Genomic DNA, 18765 nt, shown 5'->3' with positions numbered 1-18765 from the left:
CCAGCATTACTGCCCCTCCCCACCCCTCCTTGTACCCTGAGCTGGAGCTTTTCATCTTTATTCTTGCTCCATTGTTCTTCTCTACCTTTGGGACAAGAAAACAAACACAAAAACCTCTTTACCTTTAGGATACGAACACTAAAGAGTACAGACAAATGCTACCATTTTAAATATATTCTTGAGAGAGTAAAGAAAGTGCTTTTGATTTTTTAAAGCTATGCATCCTATTATCAGGGAATACTGCACAGTAGAAGTTTCTTTAAAATGTAAGTGGCCTGGCCAGTTTTCAGAGTGTAAAAATGCCCTCGTTAGACATTTATGTAGGTGGAATTTTGCTTCTGTAGTACTTTTATCACGTATGGTTTTGGGGGTGGGAAAGTAGTGGGGAGAGCGAGGAGGGGTCCAAGTTGAAGAAATTCTGATCTGGTAGGTCAGTGATAATTCTTTGTCCCAGTTTGGCTGTTTTCTCTCAGGATTTGGAATTGAGTCAGATCTAAATTATGAAATGTTGAGAAAGTCTTTTCTCCTAAAAAGTTTGGGTAACATGTTTCCTGGAGACAGTGATACCCAGAGAAACTTTAGCATAATTATGAAATGATTTATATATATGTATGTGGATCCTGTTGGGAGTAGGGGAGTAAGAGAGGTGTCTGGCAGTGAATGAAAGGCCCCACGTGTGGCTTGTTCTGTGGACAACAAAGGTGTCCTACAAACCGAGGTGCTGGTTCGGCGGCCCCTTCTCTGTCCCCTCGGCCCCCCGCACGTTTTGGGTCTTATTTATTCACTTCCTCACCTAGAGCCTCTGGCTTTTTCGAGAAGCAAGGAGAAGAGAACTGAATGAATGCCTCCTCGTGTCCTGCCCCCTAGCTCCTTAGCAGAAATGGCCATGAGCTCATGCGGAGACCTCGCTGCCTGCCAAGGGAACCCAATCTGTGCTGGATGCCTGAGGGATGAATGGCTCATCTGGGGAGGTCGGGCCAGAGCCACTGGATCGAGAGCAAAGAGCAGAGTGCCGCTGCCTTTTTTGTGAACCTTTCTCTCTGTGTTGGCCTCCTGCAGGAGACCAGCCTCTCTACAGCATTCCCATCGAGAACATTCTGGCCGTGGAGACTCTGGAGGAAGAGTCCTTCAAAATGAAAAACGTGAGTGCCGCTCCAGGATGCTCTGCCCATTGGTGAAAATGGCTCTAACTTGGTTTCTCTCTTCTTCAGCCCTTCCTCCTTATGTCTTCTCTCTAAAAATGGTCATGACTTCCTTTGGTCCCCCGCAGGAGGTATTCACAAATTGCCGTGTGATTTTTGTATCCAAACCATGCACCAAAGCATATCACCCCAGCCTCGGTAGAATCTGCTTGGGAGGTGGGGCCAGAATTTAGGATCTTCCCCCCAGTGGCTTCCATGGAAGGTTCCAATTGAGCACGTGTAAGTGGCACTTTTAAAGGACACCCAGAAACAGGCTCTAGAAGTATTTTGGAATTTTTAAAAACACTTTCTATTTTTATATAATTTCAAACTTATAGAAAAGTTACAAGAATAGACTAGGAACTCCCACAGCCCCTTTACCCGTATTTACTAGTTATTTGCGTTTTTTCCCATTTGCTTAACCATATTCTCTCTTTCTCTCTGTGTGTTTGTATACATAAAATCTGTATTTTTTTTTTCTGAACCATTGAGGAGTGAGTGGGAGATATACAAATACCTGAGGCTATATTTCCTAAAACGAAGGACGTTTTTAAATAGAATGACAATACAGTTATAAAAATCAGAAACAAGTAAGATTAATACAATCTTATTACTTAGTCCAAGGTCCATATTTAAATTTTACCAGTTGTCCCAATAATTTTCTTTATAGCTATTGTTTTTTTTTCCCCTGGCCAGGATCCAGTTGAAGATCACATTTAACATTTTGTTCTTTTTAGTCTCCTTTGATCTGGAATAGTTCCTAAGCCTTTCTTTGTGTTTCTTGGCCTTGGCATATGTGAAGCACACAGTCCAATTGTTTTGTAGAATGTCCCTCAGTTTGGGTTTGTCTGGTGGTTAGATTCAGATCATATATTTTGGCAGAGGTGACTAGCAGAGGTTGAGTCCTTCTCCATACATCATAGTTGGCTTATTCCGTTACTGGCGGTGTTTGCTTTGATTCCCCGGTTAGGGTGGTGTCTGCCAGTTTTCCTCACTGTAATGTAACTGTTTTTCCCTTGTAGTTAATAAATAATTTGTGAGACAGACATTGAACTATGTCTGTATACTGTTTCTTCTCAAATTTTTATCCACTAGTTTTAGCATCCATAATGATTTTCTGACTCCAACATTTCTTCTGTATTTTTTATTGTGAAAAAGCTTTCTCTTCTCCACCATTTATTTATTCAATTGTTTACTAATATTGTTATGGACACATAGAGTCCCATTTTATTCAATGGGCTATAATCCATTACTAACATTATTACTATTATTATTAATGCTCAAATTGCCCCAGAGTTGGCCAGTAGGAATTTGTACCGTTTTTAAATGCCATTGTAAGTCCTCAGGCCACTGGCATACAGCATAGACAAAAATCCTCTCCTAAAGAGGGGTTGGCACAGATTGAGTTTGTATGGAAGCCCCCAAAGCAACATCTGCACAAGCCCCTTTGACTTGCACCCCACAGAGAGTGGTAACAAGTCATTTTCAGTTGTTTCAGTGTCAGATTTGGAAACAAGGCCATGGAAGGGAAATACTTTGCCTTGGGCTCAGATGCAGAAAGATGATTGTAAAACAGGACATTTAGGTCAGTTTCTGGTAACCGTCGATTGGGAATCCCAATTTCATGTTTGCTGTCAAGATAATATCGAGGACCGTGTGGGGGTGGGGATTTCGAGAGCAGTCACCCCAGGCACAGACCCTAGAAGGGTGCACTGTCTGAAGACAATTTAAAAATAAGCAGACCAGAAGTCAGTCTGCTGCTTCTCATCCTCGTGCGCCCACATTTGAAGTAAGGTCAAGGAAAAAATCCTCCTTCCCCCCACCCTGTTACGCCCTGCAGGGGACAGTTCACTGTGCCACTTCTTGCCCCTTAAGAAGCTCTGTACGAGAAGCATATTTTCAAATTCAGTGCCCGGAAAAGGCTTGTTTCTCCTGAGGAAATGGTATGTGGTCTTCTGAAAGTTTTCCTTGAACGTTTCCCTTGTAGCTCTATCCAGCAGGGAATTCCTGACTAAATTTAGCCTAGCTTCTGAAAGAGGCGCCGTGTGCAGAGTAATTAAGAAGACAGATCTTGGCCGGCAGCTCTGGAGTCACATCTCCACCTCATCAGCTGCCAGATGTGTCAAAGGGGCCTCGGCTTCCTCCTCTGTGGGTCGGGGGTCTTCACAGCCCCTCTCACAGCTGTGAGATGGACGAAATGAGTTGCCCAGGCAGAGCCATTCTCGGGGTCCCTGCCATTTACTGAGTGTTCAGAGAATGGCGGGCTTTTTTGGTTTGCTGTATTGTGGAAATCTACGTATTTATATTCTATTGCCTCCCCAGTCTGGACAGTCTGTTCTTATTTATATTTCTCTGTGCCTATCTTTTCAAATTTTAAAATATTTTTCTCTTTCATTGGATGGATTTCACATGTCACCTGGAGTCTTTTGTGGAGGAAGGTGGGGCTATAAATAATTAATAACATTAAAATCTTTAAAATGCGCAAATATATTCCTCAGTTTGCCAGCTTTAAAGACGCAAAACCTGTGACCTAGGGCTGAGTGGGGCCAATGAGGGGAGATTTGCTGAGTGATTTTGATCTTTCACTGCACCCGACAGTTGACTATTGTTACTTCCCTGGAAAGAAAGATGCAAGGCGCTTCCTCTCCCTGTGACTTGTGAATGGCCCTGGTGGGAACCCTGCTCCTGCTGCCGTCTCCCACAGCGGCTCCCATGTGGGCGTTTCCTGCCGCGGGCACTTCTGCCTGGGGTGGTTGAGGGTATGAATAGGAAAGGCGCACCGGTTTGCTGGGTGGATGGAGGCTGTCACCGGACGTTATTCTCCCTGATGGCACTTAACTGAGCTTTCCAAAGATAAATGAGAGCTGGCTATAACCTCGGTTCACTTATGGCCCAAACCGTAAGTGAACGTTGCATCTGTGTTGATTTTAGAGACTGGAGAACCCGAGCACCTGTCCGTCCCTCTCGGGATGGTGGCACCTGTCACCCGTGCCACTCTCCAGCTGGGATGAGTTAGAAACCCTCCGTTTCCTCATCCGTCAAGTGGAGATGATGATACATATCTGCCAGGGTGCTGTGAGGATTAAATTAAATGTATATACCAAGTGCTTTGCATAATTCCTGGACCCTCAACAAAAGTTCATTCATTTCCCCTTTTAATTTATTGAGTAGAACTTCAGGGGAGAGCTCAGTCAAGCAGGAGCCCACAGTCAGTATAACCTAGTATAGTAATTTGCAAAAAAGAGACCTTATCTTCAGCACATAGAAGAGAGGTGTTCTCAGAGGGTTGGATAATTACTTTTATGTTATTTTGTTTTAAAATTCAGACGCATTACTTCCTTGTCCTTTGCTTAAGATCAGTGGCTGTGTCTGAAGGATAGAATTACATTTTGGTCACTGGCAACAGTCTTGGCTTAGCTGGAGGTTTCTCAGTTGACTGGTGCCCTTTCTTGGGCCATTGGAAGCAGCATTCACAGGGAAAGCCATATAGATCCTGGAAATTCTCTCCTTTCCTAATGTTCGTTGTTGAGAACTACTTTTGATACGTTTCCTAGGATCATTTAATCTTCATAACAGTCCGGAGGCACCAGTTTTATCCATTTTCAGATGAGCAAACTGAGGCTCGACAAGGTTGAAGGAACTTGCTGGAGTTCCTGGGAGGAGAGATTCAAACCCAGATCCACTGACCTCCAGAGCCCGTGTTGAATGGCTCCTAACTCACTGCTGTAACTCCCCAGTCTCACTCCAGGCCTGCAGCCGTTCCTTCCTGGGCGGCTCTAAGCATTTGCTTATTCACTTGACCCTGTGCGTCTCCATCACCATCACATGATAGTCTGCCTCTCCCCAGCCACAGGGAAAACACTGCTTGAGAGTGGAGAGGTCATCTGCTCTGCAGACTTGAATTTCAGAGCCACAAACCCTTCCACACCTGCTCAGTATTGGACCAGTGGTTTTCTTCAGGTGCTGCAGAGCATCATTTGCAGGTGACCACCAGCGTCCCTAGAGGAAGGTGCTGATTTATATTTCCACATTGAATTATCTTCATATGTGATAGAAACATATTGACACATTGCACCCCAGGCACTCTCCAAAGAGCATTTCATTTCCTCTTCACACCAGTGCTCAGCAGTAAACATTATTATTCATATTTTATAGAAAAGGAACTCTAGGCTGGAGAGAGTTAAGTTCTACTTCCAAGACAACTGACAGATGGGGAATATTTTCCTAGCTCTGTCTTCAGACTCTGTCTTTCTGGCCATCCTCCTCTCTGATTCATTCTTTTTCCACTCCAGTTCCGTGTCTTTCTTCCTCTCTCTCTCCATCTTGCAGTGAATTGTTCATTTGTAGAGTCCGATCGTCAGATATTCAGTAGGTGTCTAACGCTGCACTGGTGCTGTAGTGGACCCGACAGCCTGTTTCAGCCGGGGTCCGGGGAGTGATCTGACTCCCGATGACCTAACCAGCCCTCAGTAAGTCAGTTTGTGTCCTTGGGAAGGGTTGCCATGAGCCCACTTCCCTGTTTGGGTTTGTCATCAGGGAGCCTTCCGCCATCCTGGGCAGCGGGCAGCTGCTGTCGGCTTGGGCAGGAGGAAGGAGCGGTCAAGCTGAGCCACACTCCAGCACCCTGCACGGGCCCAGGGCCACAGGCGTCACTTCCCTCATGTGTATGTGGAATGCACACTCTTCTCACCGCCGTTTCTGATCATCTAGAAGACCACCAATCATTGCCCCCTCCCAGGGCTCTTTGAGAACAGTTTCTTGGGCAAACACCTCCCCTAGTGGGAGATGTGGGATATTTCCTCTGGACCCGAGGGACATTAGCCACCCCCATGGAATGTTTTCTGGGAGACTGAGATGCCCACGGCTTTGGCCTCGAGTCTGTCTCCTCCCCCTAGCCCCCTGCCTTTTTATTTTTTTAAAGTAATATTCTTAAGGGCAGAGCAGGACATGTCTGCAGGGCGTCACCTCCTCCTGGTGGCTATTAACCAGGCCCGTGATTCAGAACAGGGCTCTCCCCAGCGGTGGGAGGACGGACACAGGCAGAGTGACTCATGTAGCCTCTGGCCACCGTGGCTCTCAGAATAGCAGTGAGGGGGGCCTGGGAATGCTGTCCCTTAAGGCCTGTGGTGTTCCCAGACAGTCTTGTGGAAGGAAGCAAATGTGAAAAATGCCCTGGAAGCACCTGTGAGCCGTAGTTCATTCCATCACACCCTTAATTTAGGTTTCAGATAATTTCCTAATTTTAGCATTGTCTATTCGTTGGCTTGTTTTTTCCTACCGCCTTCCCCAAAGCCAGCTGGCTTCCCAGAGCTCTTGTGTCCATGGCATCAACTATGACTAATGTTCAGTTCAGTAGGAAAGGCAGTTTTGAAGGCCTACTATGTGCCTCTGTAAGAGGGGTCGGGCCTGTAGCGATAAACAGGACAAAATTCCTCCATAGGGAGGATCAGGGAGCTTCAAGCGGAGATTGCAGCCACATGAACACATTCGTGCAAACTGTGGGATGCATGTAACAGTGCACGTGTGTGCAGGGGCCGTGGGGCAGAGAGGGGTTCCTGTCTCTGTAAATGAGTCCCAAGCTAAGCACCTGGGAACCTGAGGTCATCCTGACTCCATCCTTACCCGCATCCAATCCTCAGAAATCCTGTTGGGTCTACCCCTGATCCTGCTCCCAAAATCCGTCTGCTTCTGTTCTTCGTCTCCGTGCTCCCCCTTGGTGAAGGCCGCCATCATCTCCAGCTCCTACAGCACCCGCCTTCCTGGTCTCCCCTCATGCCCTCTAACCACACCACTTTCTTTGTCCTTAGGATAAAGAAGAGCCTGTCAACCCTCTTGGAGCTCTTTGGCCTAGCACACCCCTCCAGCTCATCTCCCATTTTGTGTGCAGCTGGCTCTGGTTCCTTTCTGAGATCACCCCACTTTCTCTCTGGCCCCAGGGCCTTTGCACCCACCATTCCTTCAGCCTGGGACCCCTTCTCACCCTCCTGCCCTGTTTCCTCACATTGTCTGATGAATTCCCAATCATCCTTCTGTTCCCTGGAAGGGTGTTTATTTAGAGAGTCCTTTCTGGACCCCCGTATTAGGTTTTCACCCCACACAACACCCCGAGCTTTGTGTTTCCATTTGTCTTTGCTGAGTGGCAGTTGCATGAGGGCAGAAACTCTGGGTCATGCTGTATCCCCAGGACCTAGCAGAGTGTCTGACAGATGGTAGACATTGGTATGTGTTTATTGAATAATAAATGGAAAGGAAACAGAGGCTCAGAGAAGGCTCACCGAGGAAAGGAGGAAGAGAAGTCATGGTGGCCAACGGGAAAAGGGAAGAGCATTCCAGGGAGAGAGAACAGCATGTGCAGAGGCTCAGAGGCAGGAAACCCCAGAGTGGTTCAGTGTGAGTAAAAGACAGGGTCACTGCACACAGGAGACCAATGGAAATAAGGACAGAAAGTTGGGTGGGCATGAGAGCTGCAGCATCTGTACAAAAGCCCATCTCCAGTTTACAAAACGAAAAGACCCAGGGACAGAAGCCCAGCTTGCATGTATATGTATGTAACTGTCCACGGGCAAATTTTCGCATGTCCCCTTGGAGGACAGAAGCCGCACCATCTCCTTTGCTTTTCAAATGAGGAAACCTAAAGCCTCTGAAGGGCAGGAGATGACTTAGCCAGGGTGGCTCAAGGCTGAACCCAGGCTGAGGATAGCACTGGCCTCCTTACTTTGAGCCTCCTTGGTTTCCCCACAGCCCCAGCTGCCTCCCTGTCGCTCCATTTGTCCTCCGAGGAAGGGCCTTAGCTTCTGCCACTGTCAGGTCAAGGAGTGGCAGAGAGACTTCTGCTCACAGCCCTCTCCTGGTGCTCAGAGTTCCAGGACCTCAGACCAGCAGCCCCTGGGGTTTGGCCCAGGGTCTTCGGGTCCCCCTTTTTGAAACATCAGTCCTGATAGCCACCCACCTGCCAGCACCTTGGAGTTTAGCGAGCAAAGGGCCACGAGTCTGTCTGAGGCTGGAAAAGCACTCTCCGGGACCAGGGCCCTTTCCGCCCTCCCCCTGCCCTGCTGTGTTACATCTTGCAGCACTGCCCCTCCTGAGCCTGTGCTTGGGGTCTCCGCAGATGTTCCAGGTCATTCAGCCCGAGAGGGCGCTGTACATCCAGGCCAACAACTGCGTGGAGGCCAAGGACTGGATCGACATCCTCACCAAGGTCAGCCAGTGCAACAAGAAGCGCCTCACTGTCTACCACCCCTCCGCCTACCTGAACGGCCACTGGCTGTGCTGCAGGGTCTCCTCGGACACGGCGCCCGGCTGCACGCCCTGCACCGGGTGAGTGGGGCCCGCTGCGCCGCTCCAGCCCCGGGGGTGGTCGTCCAGCCCCAGGCACTGCCCAAGCCAGTGCTCAGTTATAGGCCGGACGGTCGGTCGTTCTGTCCCTTCCCCTCCCAGCCACCCAGAGAGGCCTCAATTTTCTTTGAGGGCACAGGAGTGAGGCAGGATAAAAGATAAAAACACGACGCAGAGAGAGGATCCCAGGGGCAGGGGCTGTCTCAGTCCTTCTAAGAAGAACCTGAAAGTATCCCAGCACTTGAGAAGGCACATTCTGTTTAGAAGTAAACCGTCTCCCTTCTTTATTTCTCCAACTGAAATTTCATGCACATTCTTCTCCTCCTTTTGGAAAATTCTCCTCCTGGCTCCTTCTTCTCCTGGGCTCCCATGGTTTCTTAGGGGTCAAGGTCACCTTTACTTGCCCTGAGGAAGGGGGCCTGGGTCCACGAAACCTCCCTGGGACACTCACCTGCCCCTCTGGTTACGTTAGATGTGACTTGTGCAAAGATGACAACAATAATAAGATGATGATTTAAAGAGCACCAACAGTCGACTAGTGTGTTTTTAGTGCTTGACTCACGTGCCCTCATTCGGTCCTCACAAAACCCTTTGAGCGAGGAACTTCAACATGGCATCTTATAAATGAAGAGGCTGAGACTTGGAGAGGATACGTAGCTTGTCAGGTCACGCAGGCAACACGCGGCAAAATAGGTTCCCACCCAGGAATCTGCTTGTGATCACCCCTCACCCCTACCCTGGCGTTTCCCCTGGGGCTGCCCGTGGCTCTCCTCCAGGGAGAGGCTCGGCCCGCACCGGGCATTAGCGTCGGGAAGAAGGAAAGCTTGTCTCCTCTGCCTCTCGCCCTATGGGGCTGCTGTGAAGCCATCTCCATAGAATCCACACCAGCATCGGGGAGGGAGAGAGAGAACACCCTGCTCTGTCCCCACCTGGGGTGTCCTCTGGGCAGCTGGCTCCCCCCCCCACACACAACTGACCCTTCTGGGGATGCATCACCAAGTGGCATCTATAGAGGGTTGCTCTTTATTCTGGGTCATTGTTTCCCAGGCAAAATACATCTGCTTTGTTTGTTGTTGTAGCAGATCAATGGGTAACAAAAGGCCTCCAGTCTCCCAAGACTGTGTTCTATCCTGTCCAAATGCATGAAACCGTTTCCATCGTTTACCTCACACCCAAGTGCCCCAGCCCCCCTGAACTTCAGCGCCCCTTGTCAGGGAGCCCCAGGTCTGGGATAGGTTTTGCTGTCGAATCACTTCAACTTCTTCCTTTAGCGATTTAAAATTACGAATACCATGATGAACACCGCTGTTTCAAATAAACATTTTCTCTTTCTGTTTTGTTCGTGGGTTTGGGCAGTGGTCTTCCAGCAAACATTCAGCTTGACATCGACGGAGACCGGGAGACGGAGCGCATCTATTCCCTCTTTAACTTATATATGAATAAGCTGGAGAAAATGCAAGGTAAGGACAGGAAGCAGAGTCCAGCGACCTGCCGAGCAAGATCCATAAGGCAGCTTTGGGGAAGCCGAGCTGAGGTCCTGGGTAACTTGTGGAGTCATTCTCTGGGGATGCACGAGGGAAGGGAAAAATCACTTGCTCCGAAGCATCCGGTGTATTTTTGGTTTACCATGTAGGTGTCTTTGTTCTATAGCACTGATGTGAAAAGGCTTTTTGCAGTTTAGGCAGCTATTTGGGGAAAAGTTACTTTAATAACAGAGTCTATAGATAATTTTAAGATGGGATTTAACTTGCAAACTCGAAACTGCCGTTTTCTGGAGAAGCTCCTATTTCTTAATAACCCTGTATATGTCCAAACAGAGAATTTCACTCTTCTGTGTTATCCAGAGAGATGTGTGTGTGTGTGTTTGTGTGTGTGTTTGTACAGCCAGTATTGCATGCTTCAAAGAATATTCTATGAGGTCTTAATTGTCATTGGCATTTAATTACTCTACATACTTTACAGAGTTTAAAAATCCTTCCAGGTAGGTCAAAAATTAAACTATGTTGAGATGATGGTTTGAGGGCTATATTTTAGGAGAAGTAGCAGAAATAAAACAGTCCACTGGAAGACTGCATTTGTTTCTACTTTGGGATCTGTTAGATATCAGATCCACTGTTAGGAGAGAAGCACGACAGGGGCTCGTAAGCCCCACTCTTAAGTGTGATGTAAATCAGAATGTGTCTGGAAATAAGCTTGTTAGATTTTTTTTTGTCCCTCTTGTTCTCTCCTGATCTAACCCAGAAGTGTCAGGTGCATGCCTCAACCTGGGAGATACTTTTATCCGCTCTGGCTTCTGTGCAGTTACAAGTCTCTGGGCTCCAGCCTCGTCCACCTGTCCAGTCTCCACCCTGTGGGGCCTCAGTCTGACTCATCCTGGTGCACACATGGGTCCCCAGGCATTCACATGAACATGCACACACGTATACACATTCACACCCATGTGCACACACACAGATACACTGCACCACACACACACTAGCAAGGTCTTTCTCCCCCACCATGCAGGCTAAACACAGGACCTGGGTCCAAAGTTCTAGGATGGAACTTTGCAGCTACGGCCTCCAAAGGCTGCGTGAGGCTTCGAGATGGAGCTAGGACAGTGATGTCTCTTCCCTGCCCTTGTAGTAGTGGGCACGACAAGGGGGCAGAATCCAGGAACCCAGAGAAGTCGAGGCTGCAGTCTAAGTTTCTTGTAGTTACTTGTACAGGAAGAGATGGTTAAACACTTGGTTGCCTCTACTTCCCTTATGTTGCATGGCTTCACCCCCTAGCCAAACCCCTTTGGGCGCGCTCCAGATTTTTAATATTCCTCCTAAAGTTCAGTGACAGAGTAAAACCAAGTATTTCAGGCAAGTTACCATTAGCACAGGGCTGAGTGAGATCCTGTCCTAAAGGGCTGATATTGGAGCTTGGATGGTTGGACTGTGATAAATGCAAGACAAGCTTTCTCTAATGGCAGCATGCCCAGCTGGAAGGTACACCAGGCTCACCACTTTTTAGTGACATGTCCTGGGGCAAAGGACCTGTTTCTTTGTCTGAAAATTAACAAATTTAACAAAACTTGTTAAAATTTTGGTAAGATTAAATGGGATGACTTAACACAGTGTCTCACGTAATTATCAAATACATGGTCAGCTTTTCATCCTTTTCCACACTCTTACCCCATTGCACATTGGCCAGCTAAAAGGTTTGGATGCTTTTACAAATCAGTCTCTTGTCATCTAAGTTCAGAATTTGGTTTTAGTCCTGTTACTTTATATCTAAACAATACTAAAGTTAAGTTCAGCTTTACAATCTATCAAGATTTTTGTGAATCCTATTTCCCATGAGCCGTTCTGTTAGATGTCTTCCCATTGTAAGCACGCTTTCTTTCACTTAGTCCAAAATTATATCCCTGGATATATACCTCAATCCATTTAACACCTGGGCACTACAGATAGTCATGAGTACAAAACACCTAGTTCACTCTTCCATTTTCTACTCTATGATTTTGCATCTTGTTCATGAGGATATTTTGTAAAAGTGAATCACATGCTTTACAGAAATCAACATGGCATACTCCAGCATTCCCCTGAAACCTCAGTTTTAGAAACCCTATCAAAAGAGGAAATAACTGTTTATCGTGATTTATTTCAGTTAATTCCAGTCTTATTTTTTCCTCCGTAAACACTCACAATCTTTTTAATATTCCATTCAAGAATTTTGCAACTGGTGTATAATTGATGGGCTCCATCTTCTTCATGTTTTCAAAATTAAAAAAGAGACTTGCCCCTATCACTAGTTTTAGGACCCCTTCCCCATTCCCTGTCCTTGTTCACAGGTTATTCCAGCAATTACTCATTCAGATCTGTGTGTTCTTTGGTGCCCTGGGATGTGATTCATCTGGGATTAACGAGCGCTGGCTCCGGATTCATATGCCTTGATTCAAACCCAGCTTTGTCATCAACTATGAGACACGTGGGGCAAATGACTCAGTCAGGCTAAAGCCTAATTTCCTCTTCTGTGAAATGGGACTAGCAAATAATAGAAGCACAGACCTGAAATTTTTTAAATAAGCATTAAGAGATGTATTAGGAGATTCCTCCTAGGAGTGGAAGTGAAGAAAATAAACTTGAGTGTTGGAACTTTACGTGATGATAAAGTAAGAAGAAGAATAAAGAGTGAACCCTTACTGAAGCTCACCCTATGCCAAGCACCATGCAAAACACTCTTCATAGATTATCCCACTGAGTTCTCGTGGTGACACTGGGATGTAGGAGCTATTGTTATCCCCATGAAACAGATGAGGACATGGGTGATTAGAGGTTGAGAAGCTTTAACATCAGTCTGCTGGAAGGTCAGAGAGCCAGGATTTAAACCCAGGCAGCTGGCTGCAGAGCCTGTGCTCTGAGCCTCTACAGTGAACATGGAAATCTTTGGGGTGCAGCAGATAGAAATCCACTCAGACTCACTTAAGGGGAGGATGCCGGGGCTGGTCTTGGGCACAGTTGATTCCATAAGCTCGAGGATATAATCGACTCTTTCCTTTTGTCTTCCCATGTCCCTGTCGTCCTTTCTCTCTCGCTCTCCCTTCTCCCTCTCTCCTTTTCTCCACCTCCCCATCTCTCTCACTCTTGCTTCTCAACTTGTGCCTCCCACAGTCAGCCTCCCTCCTGGCTCCTAGGAAGGCTGGGAATGGCTGTAGAGATTCCTGATCTTCCATCCTTCCAATAGCAGCCCCAAGGAATGAGGACTCCTGACTCCTAGTCCAGCTTCTTTGCATTTCAGGGAAGAACCTTGGTTGGCTCAGTCCGGGACAGGCACCTCCTTGGACCTACCCCAGGCCGGGAGGATGCCTTACCTTAGCTGTCGGGGACTTATCACATGGACACCCCTCCCACCATGTGCTGCTGCTGATGGGGACAAAGCAGTGCCCACAAGGAGGAGAGGTGCTTTTACTGGAGGAAAGAGGGAAGGGTTATGAGATAGATAAAAATAGAAGATGTCCACACACAGAACAGGATTGGGCTAAAACTCCTCCAATGTGCTGATCAATTAATTAAAAATCATCATGTTTGTGTTAAAAACTTTGCATGAACCTATGTGTTCATATATGCGATGGGATCACAGTCCTGGAAAAGCACTTGTCTGCAGTGGAACAGCTTTGAATGTCATTTGTGGTTGAACCAAAGGGCCAAGAGCCCAGAGGAAGAAATGATTGACTGCGGAGGGAGTGAGTCAGAGGAGACTTCCAAGGGAGGAGCTCTCAGCACTTGCACCAAGTCTTGAGTTGGATGAGGTGGCGACGTGCAGGCCAGATGGACTGGACAGCATGTGCCAAGGCAGGGAGAGGGAGGTGTGGGGCATAACTGCAGAATCACAGGGCTTTGGCATCTGGGGCCTGGGGGTACGTGCTGGGGCTTGACAAGCACTGGGGCTGGGGAAATGTGCTGAGGATGGATCAGGAAGGGCTCTGGCCCAGCTGAAGTATCTGGCTGCTTTCTTGTTAATGATAGGAGAACCCCAGAATGGTTATCAGCAGGGGAGTGATGTGATCCAATTAGAAAGTTAGATCTAGTGAGAAGGTGGGGGAAGATTGGAGTTGGGAGTGATTGGAAGGCAGGAGATCCTAAAGAAGCATTCCCACAGATTGACTGAGAGGTGGCTACACTCCATGAGGACTGGGATGCCTTGTTCAGTGCTGTATTCCCAGAGCCAAGAGCAATTCCTGGTGTATAGTATGTGCTCAATAAATACTGGTAAATGAAGGTGTGTCAGAGCTAAGGCAGTTCCTTTGTAAGATGGAACATTCATTGGACTCATTCTCCCCAGACTGATTCCTTGGGATTATCACAAGACCCCTTAACCAGCCTAACCCAGTGTTAAAGATATATAGACTTCTTTTTCTCCTAGTTCTGACTTGCTGCAGTGGGTGGGAAGTGGACTGAGGTGCTGGTTAGTTGGTGAGAAGGGTTGATTAGGACAGAGGGGGGCTCTGTATCTCTGCCCTTCTGTTCCACTGAGTGTTGTGGGGCATCAGACCCTTCAGAAGTTGCCCCACCATTCCCCCAAAAGTGCTAGCACAAGCTAGAGAGCTCCATCCCCATGTTCTTGCCTTCTAGCTCCCTGCATTCTTTTCCAAGAACAGGCATCAGTGCTCATTCCAGGATGACTTACCTGCTGGAATGGCTTTCTATTTCTGTCTGCCATTTACATATAAGTGGCCCACCTCTTTCTCGAAGGAGGTTACTTTGGAAAAGCATAAGTTACAAGGCAGGAGCCTCTGCATTTTTCTGCTGAATGGAGATAAGCAAAGACTAGGACCAGTGATGTCACTGAGAACTTAAAACAGAAACAGGCATGAGTATCCTGGTCCCCAAATTCACCACCTTTTCCCCACTGCCCTCCCCCACTCCAGTGCCACTGACATCTCCCCTTCCCTCTCTCTTCTTTGCTTCAGAGGCCTGTGGGAGCAAATCCGTCTACGATGGGCCCGAGCAGGAAGAGTACTCAACATTCATCATCGATGATCCCCAAGAGACCTACAAGACACTAAAGCAGATCATCGCCGGGGTTGGAGCTTTGGAACAAGAGCATGCCCAGTACAAAAGGGATAAATTCAAGAAGACGAAATACGGGAGCCAGTGAGTGTGGTTCATTATGTCCCTTCCTGGACAACCATTCTGATCATGGATGAGATCATGGCGAGAATGTGGGAACACGGGCATGGCTGCAGGGAGCTCCTGGATGGGCTGGGTTTAGCTTGTTGACCCCGTGTGCATGAGCATCGCCAGCCGGGCAGGAGGCAAGGAACCGTGCAGGTTCCAGGTACAACCCGTGGCAGCACCCAGACAGCCACCATTTACGTGGCAGTCGTTCAGTGCCTCATTCTCTCTTTTCCCCCATTTCCCTCCGTTTCAGGGAACACCCTATTGGAGACAAGAGTTTCCAAAGCTACATCAGACAACAGTCTGAGATTTCCACTCATTCCATTTAAAAGCTGTTGGATGTCCCAGGAGGCACTGATGTGTTCAACAAGAAAGGCCAAAATCTTTGGAAAGGAAAAGAATGAGTGAGCAAAGAAGAGGGCAGAGCAAGCAAGAAAAGGGAATCCACGTTTCATCCAATTCTATAGATAATAAGTGTCAAGCTTATGAAACTTTTGAGACTTGTGTTGTCTTTTCCTCTCTCCAAGAACTGTTACAATAGTTGCTATGCACTTTATTCATCTGCCGTTGACAGGTGACCCAAAATCTGCCTTTCTGGCATGTGTTGTCTTTTTTTTTTTTTAGTTTGCTTTGGTTTCTTGGGAATCTAGTGATCAGTTCAATGATCAAGATGCATGGACGTTACCATGGCAACACCCTGGCAGTCCTTCCCCCTAGAGAAACCAAGTACGCCCTTGTTGAGTTGATTAACAAGACAGCATTATTCTAATAGGGCCGAGTATTTTTTGTTTCATGTGCAGTTTTGCTGTTGCCAGTCTCTGTACAGTTGCCCAGCACCTGTGTAGCCCTTTAGGCACTCTGCTTTTAACTCTCTGCTTTTACCACTTCGGTGACATTAAAGTATTATTCTTTCCTTATGAGCCTGCTATCCTTTATTGACAAGGGGCAGGCTGGGGAAGACGGCCTCCTGGTTTCAGTTTTTTGATGTTGGGTTTGTTCCCAGCTGAAGATCAGTTTTGTGCCTGGGATGTGTGGGACTGCAAAGAAATCCCCATTTGAGGATGCACTTATTTTTGGAATATGGGGTTCCTTCTGCAGAGAGCTCCTGGCCTTTGGCTTGTGCTGGGATCTGAGATGGCTTTGAAATGATCAGTGGGCAAAGGATGGGTGCAGGATCCCTGCCCTTGCCAACTGTTCTGAGGATGCGTCCCACAGCCTGCCTCTGGGAGTCAGGCTAACTGAAGCTGAGGAGCCGGGGTGTCTGCTGAACCCCCGACTCCATGCACAAAGCTGTTTTGTTGCTGAATGGGATTTAAAACTAGAATCCCTATGTTGCCACCACTTGTGGAAGTTTGGGGAAGGCTTTTTACAAAGGTACATTTTTTCAAGCTGTTTTTCTTAATGTTTTTAAAAGACTTTTTCATTAGCTCTTTGATATCAAGTAACTCAGAATATCAAAACCTATACTCATTAAAGAGTAGGGCAAATAAAAAGGGAATGGATCACGTAGGGCAAGTAAAAAGGGAATGGATCATGTATCTCAGCTAAAGGTCTTAAAAAGAAAGTAGAAGAAGGAAAGAAATTCTATTAGCTTGAAATATGCAGCCTCTCCAGACAGTCCTCTTGGGGCCCCACAAATAATATTTTGCCTGTATCTCCACAAAGAGACCCAAGAAGCTACAGGGGCTCTGGCAGTTTAACAGGCCAGCAGCTGGGTTTCCTCTTTTATTAGGACTTGGGAGTAGAAGGTGAGGATGGGGAGGAAGTTTCAAGAAAGACCAGGAAAAAAGAGGGGGTGGGGTGGAAGGCAAGTCGAACCATCTTCAGCTGGCTCCCAGACTCTTGGCTAAAAAGAAACCTATTCCAAAAGCCAGTCTTCTCACAGAGTGTGCAGTGTGCAGATCAGCAGGCTGGTGTTTGGAAAGCACTGTTTAAATAAATAGTATGATGTATCCTTGTAATGATTTCTCTCTGTTCTTTGTTTGGAAATATTGTAGGTCAGATTCTTAATCTAGATGGCAAATAGTAATATTATTTGTTGTCATAAAAAAAAATAGTGGAGAAAAATGTGGCAGAAAATAAAGTTTGGGACACACAGCCATCAGGCTGCCACCGAACCAGAATTTTTAACATGGATTTGTAACTTAAGATTTCTGTTTATGAAATACTAATGATTTGCGATGTATTTTACTGGCCAATTAAAGCAGATGTTTTATTCTTTCTGAGGACTGGCTTGGTTTTTCAAGGGTATAGTTGGTGTGGCAGTGGGATGGTGTGGGGGTGTTGTATCTGTGTGCAGAGAAGGGATGGGGGAGACAGTGTAAAGCTGGACGTGTAGCTGTGCCGTTGAGCTGTGGGGCTTTGGGTTGGGACTGGAAATGGCCTTGAGGCTCTCCGGGATGAAGTGGTTAGGATCAGGTGCTACAGAGGGACATGGAAAGCATGTTCTGTTGGTGACTCGCTCCTGTGGGCTGGAGTTGAGGGGCTCGCCTCAGAGAGGATTGGAAAGATCATCTCCATCAACTGCTGCTACCGTCAGAAACGCCTGCAGTCATCCGGGAGCTCATGAGAACCAACACGAGCCAACGGAAGTCTTTGGGACAAGAGGAAGAATTGAAGAAATAGAAGTAGAGAGGTGCCTTTCTGGGGAGTTGGCCTCTGACCCTGTCTGGGAGGCAGAGGGGAGCTCTTGATCACTGTTTTCTTAGGGGGGTTGGGAGAGTTAGGGAAGGGGGCAGGAGAAGGGAGGAGCCTAAACCACCCCCCACCCCACTTCCAGAGAGTATAAAACAGTAGACTTTTTTAAAATTCATTTTTGTTGAGATATATTCACATACCATGCAGTCATACAAACCATACATTCAGTTGTTCACAGTACCATTAGATAGCTGTGTGTTCATCACCAAAATTAATTTTTGAACATTTTCATTACCACACACACAAAAATAGTAAGAATAAAAATTAAAGTGAAAAAGAACAATTAAAGTAAAAAAGAACACTGGGTGCCTTTTTTTTTTTTTTTTTTTTTTTTTGGCCCCCATTTTTCTACTCATGCATCCATGCACAAAGGGGAGTGTGGTCCATATGGCTTTCCCAATCACATTGTCACCCCTCATAAGCTACATTAAAACAGTAGACTTTTAATGCATCTTCTAATTTCTTTATTCATTTTCCTTTTTTCATTTGGTTTTCACTCAAAGTTTTGGAAAATTTCAACCTGAGTCAGCTCTGTTTGGAGAATAGTCAGGGGATTTGCCTTTGGTAAACCCCAAGGTCAGCGTTTCTAGGGGAGCAGCAGGTGCACTGGTAGCAGCAGGACATAAGCTGGGCTGCCTCCCAGGGGATGTCAGGCCCCCTGTCCATCCACCCTTCCCCTCGTGACCTCATTCCATGGGAGAGGCTGTGTAATGAGGGGAAGGGACCGTCCTTATAGAGAGGCAGCTGTGGGAGCTCTGAGTGGGGTGCTCTGAGTGGGGTGGGGAGCCCCTGCTGAGCTGGAAGTGCAGTTAGGAGGCAGCACCCAGGTGTCCCAGAGCCGGCTTAGGTGGGATGGAGGATGGAACCAGGTTCTGCCTGGTGAGCGGCCTGCCCACAGGCCGAGG

At 47.2% G+C, this 18765-nt stretch overlaps 1 protein-coding gene across 2 annotated transcripts in view; it reads left to right on the top strand.

Annotated features, from left to right (window-relative positions):
• The window catches only part of RASA3 (RAS p21 protein activator 3), a 212021-nt gene extending 194633 nt beyond the window's left edge, over positions 1-17388 (top strand). For both annotated transcript variants that reach the window (XM_037806929.1, XM_037806930.1), the window contains exons 20-24: positions 1060-1142; positions 8290-8498; positions 9873-9976; positions 14956-15139; positions 15417-17388. In XM_037806929.1, the coding sequence (XP_037662857.1) occupies positions 1060-1142; positions 8290-8498; positions 9873-9976; positions 14956-15139; positions 15417-15492 (656 nt within the window). In that variant the 3' untranslated portion in view covers positions 15493-17388. The remainder of the gene's footprint in view (positions 1-1059; positions 1143-8289; positions 8499-9872; positions 9977-14955; positions 15140-15416) is intronic.
• Positions 17389-18765: the final 1377 nt, after the last annotated feature.

Source organism: Choloepus didactylus, chromosome 17 (assembly GCF_015220235.1).
Source record: "Choloepus didactylus isolate mChoDid1 chromosome 17, mChoDid1.pri, whole genome shotgun sequence".
NCBI classification, from domain to species: Eukaryota; Metazoa; Chordata; class Mammalia; order Pilosa; family Megalonychidae; genus Choloepus; species Choloepus didactylus.
Note: the sequence above shows the minus strand (reverse complement) of the source record. Positions and strands in the feature narration are given on the sequence as shown.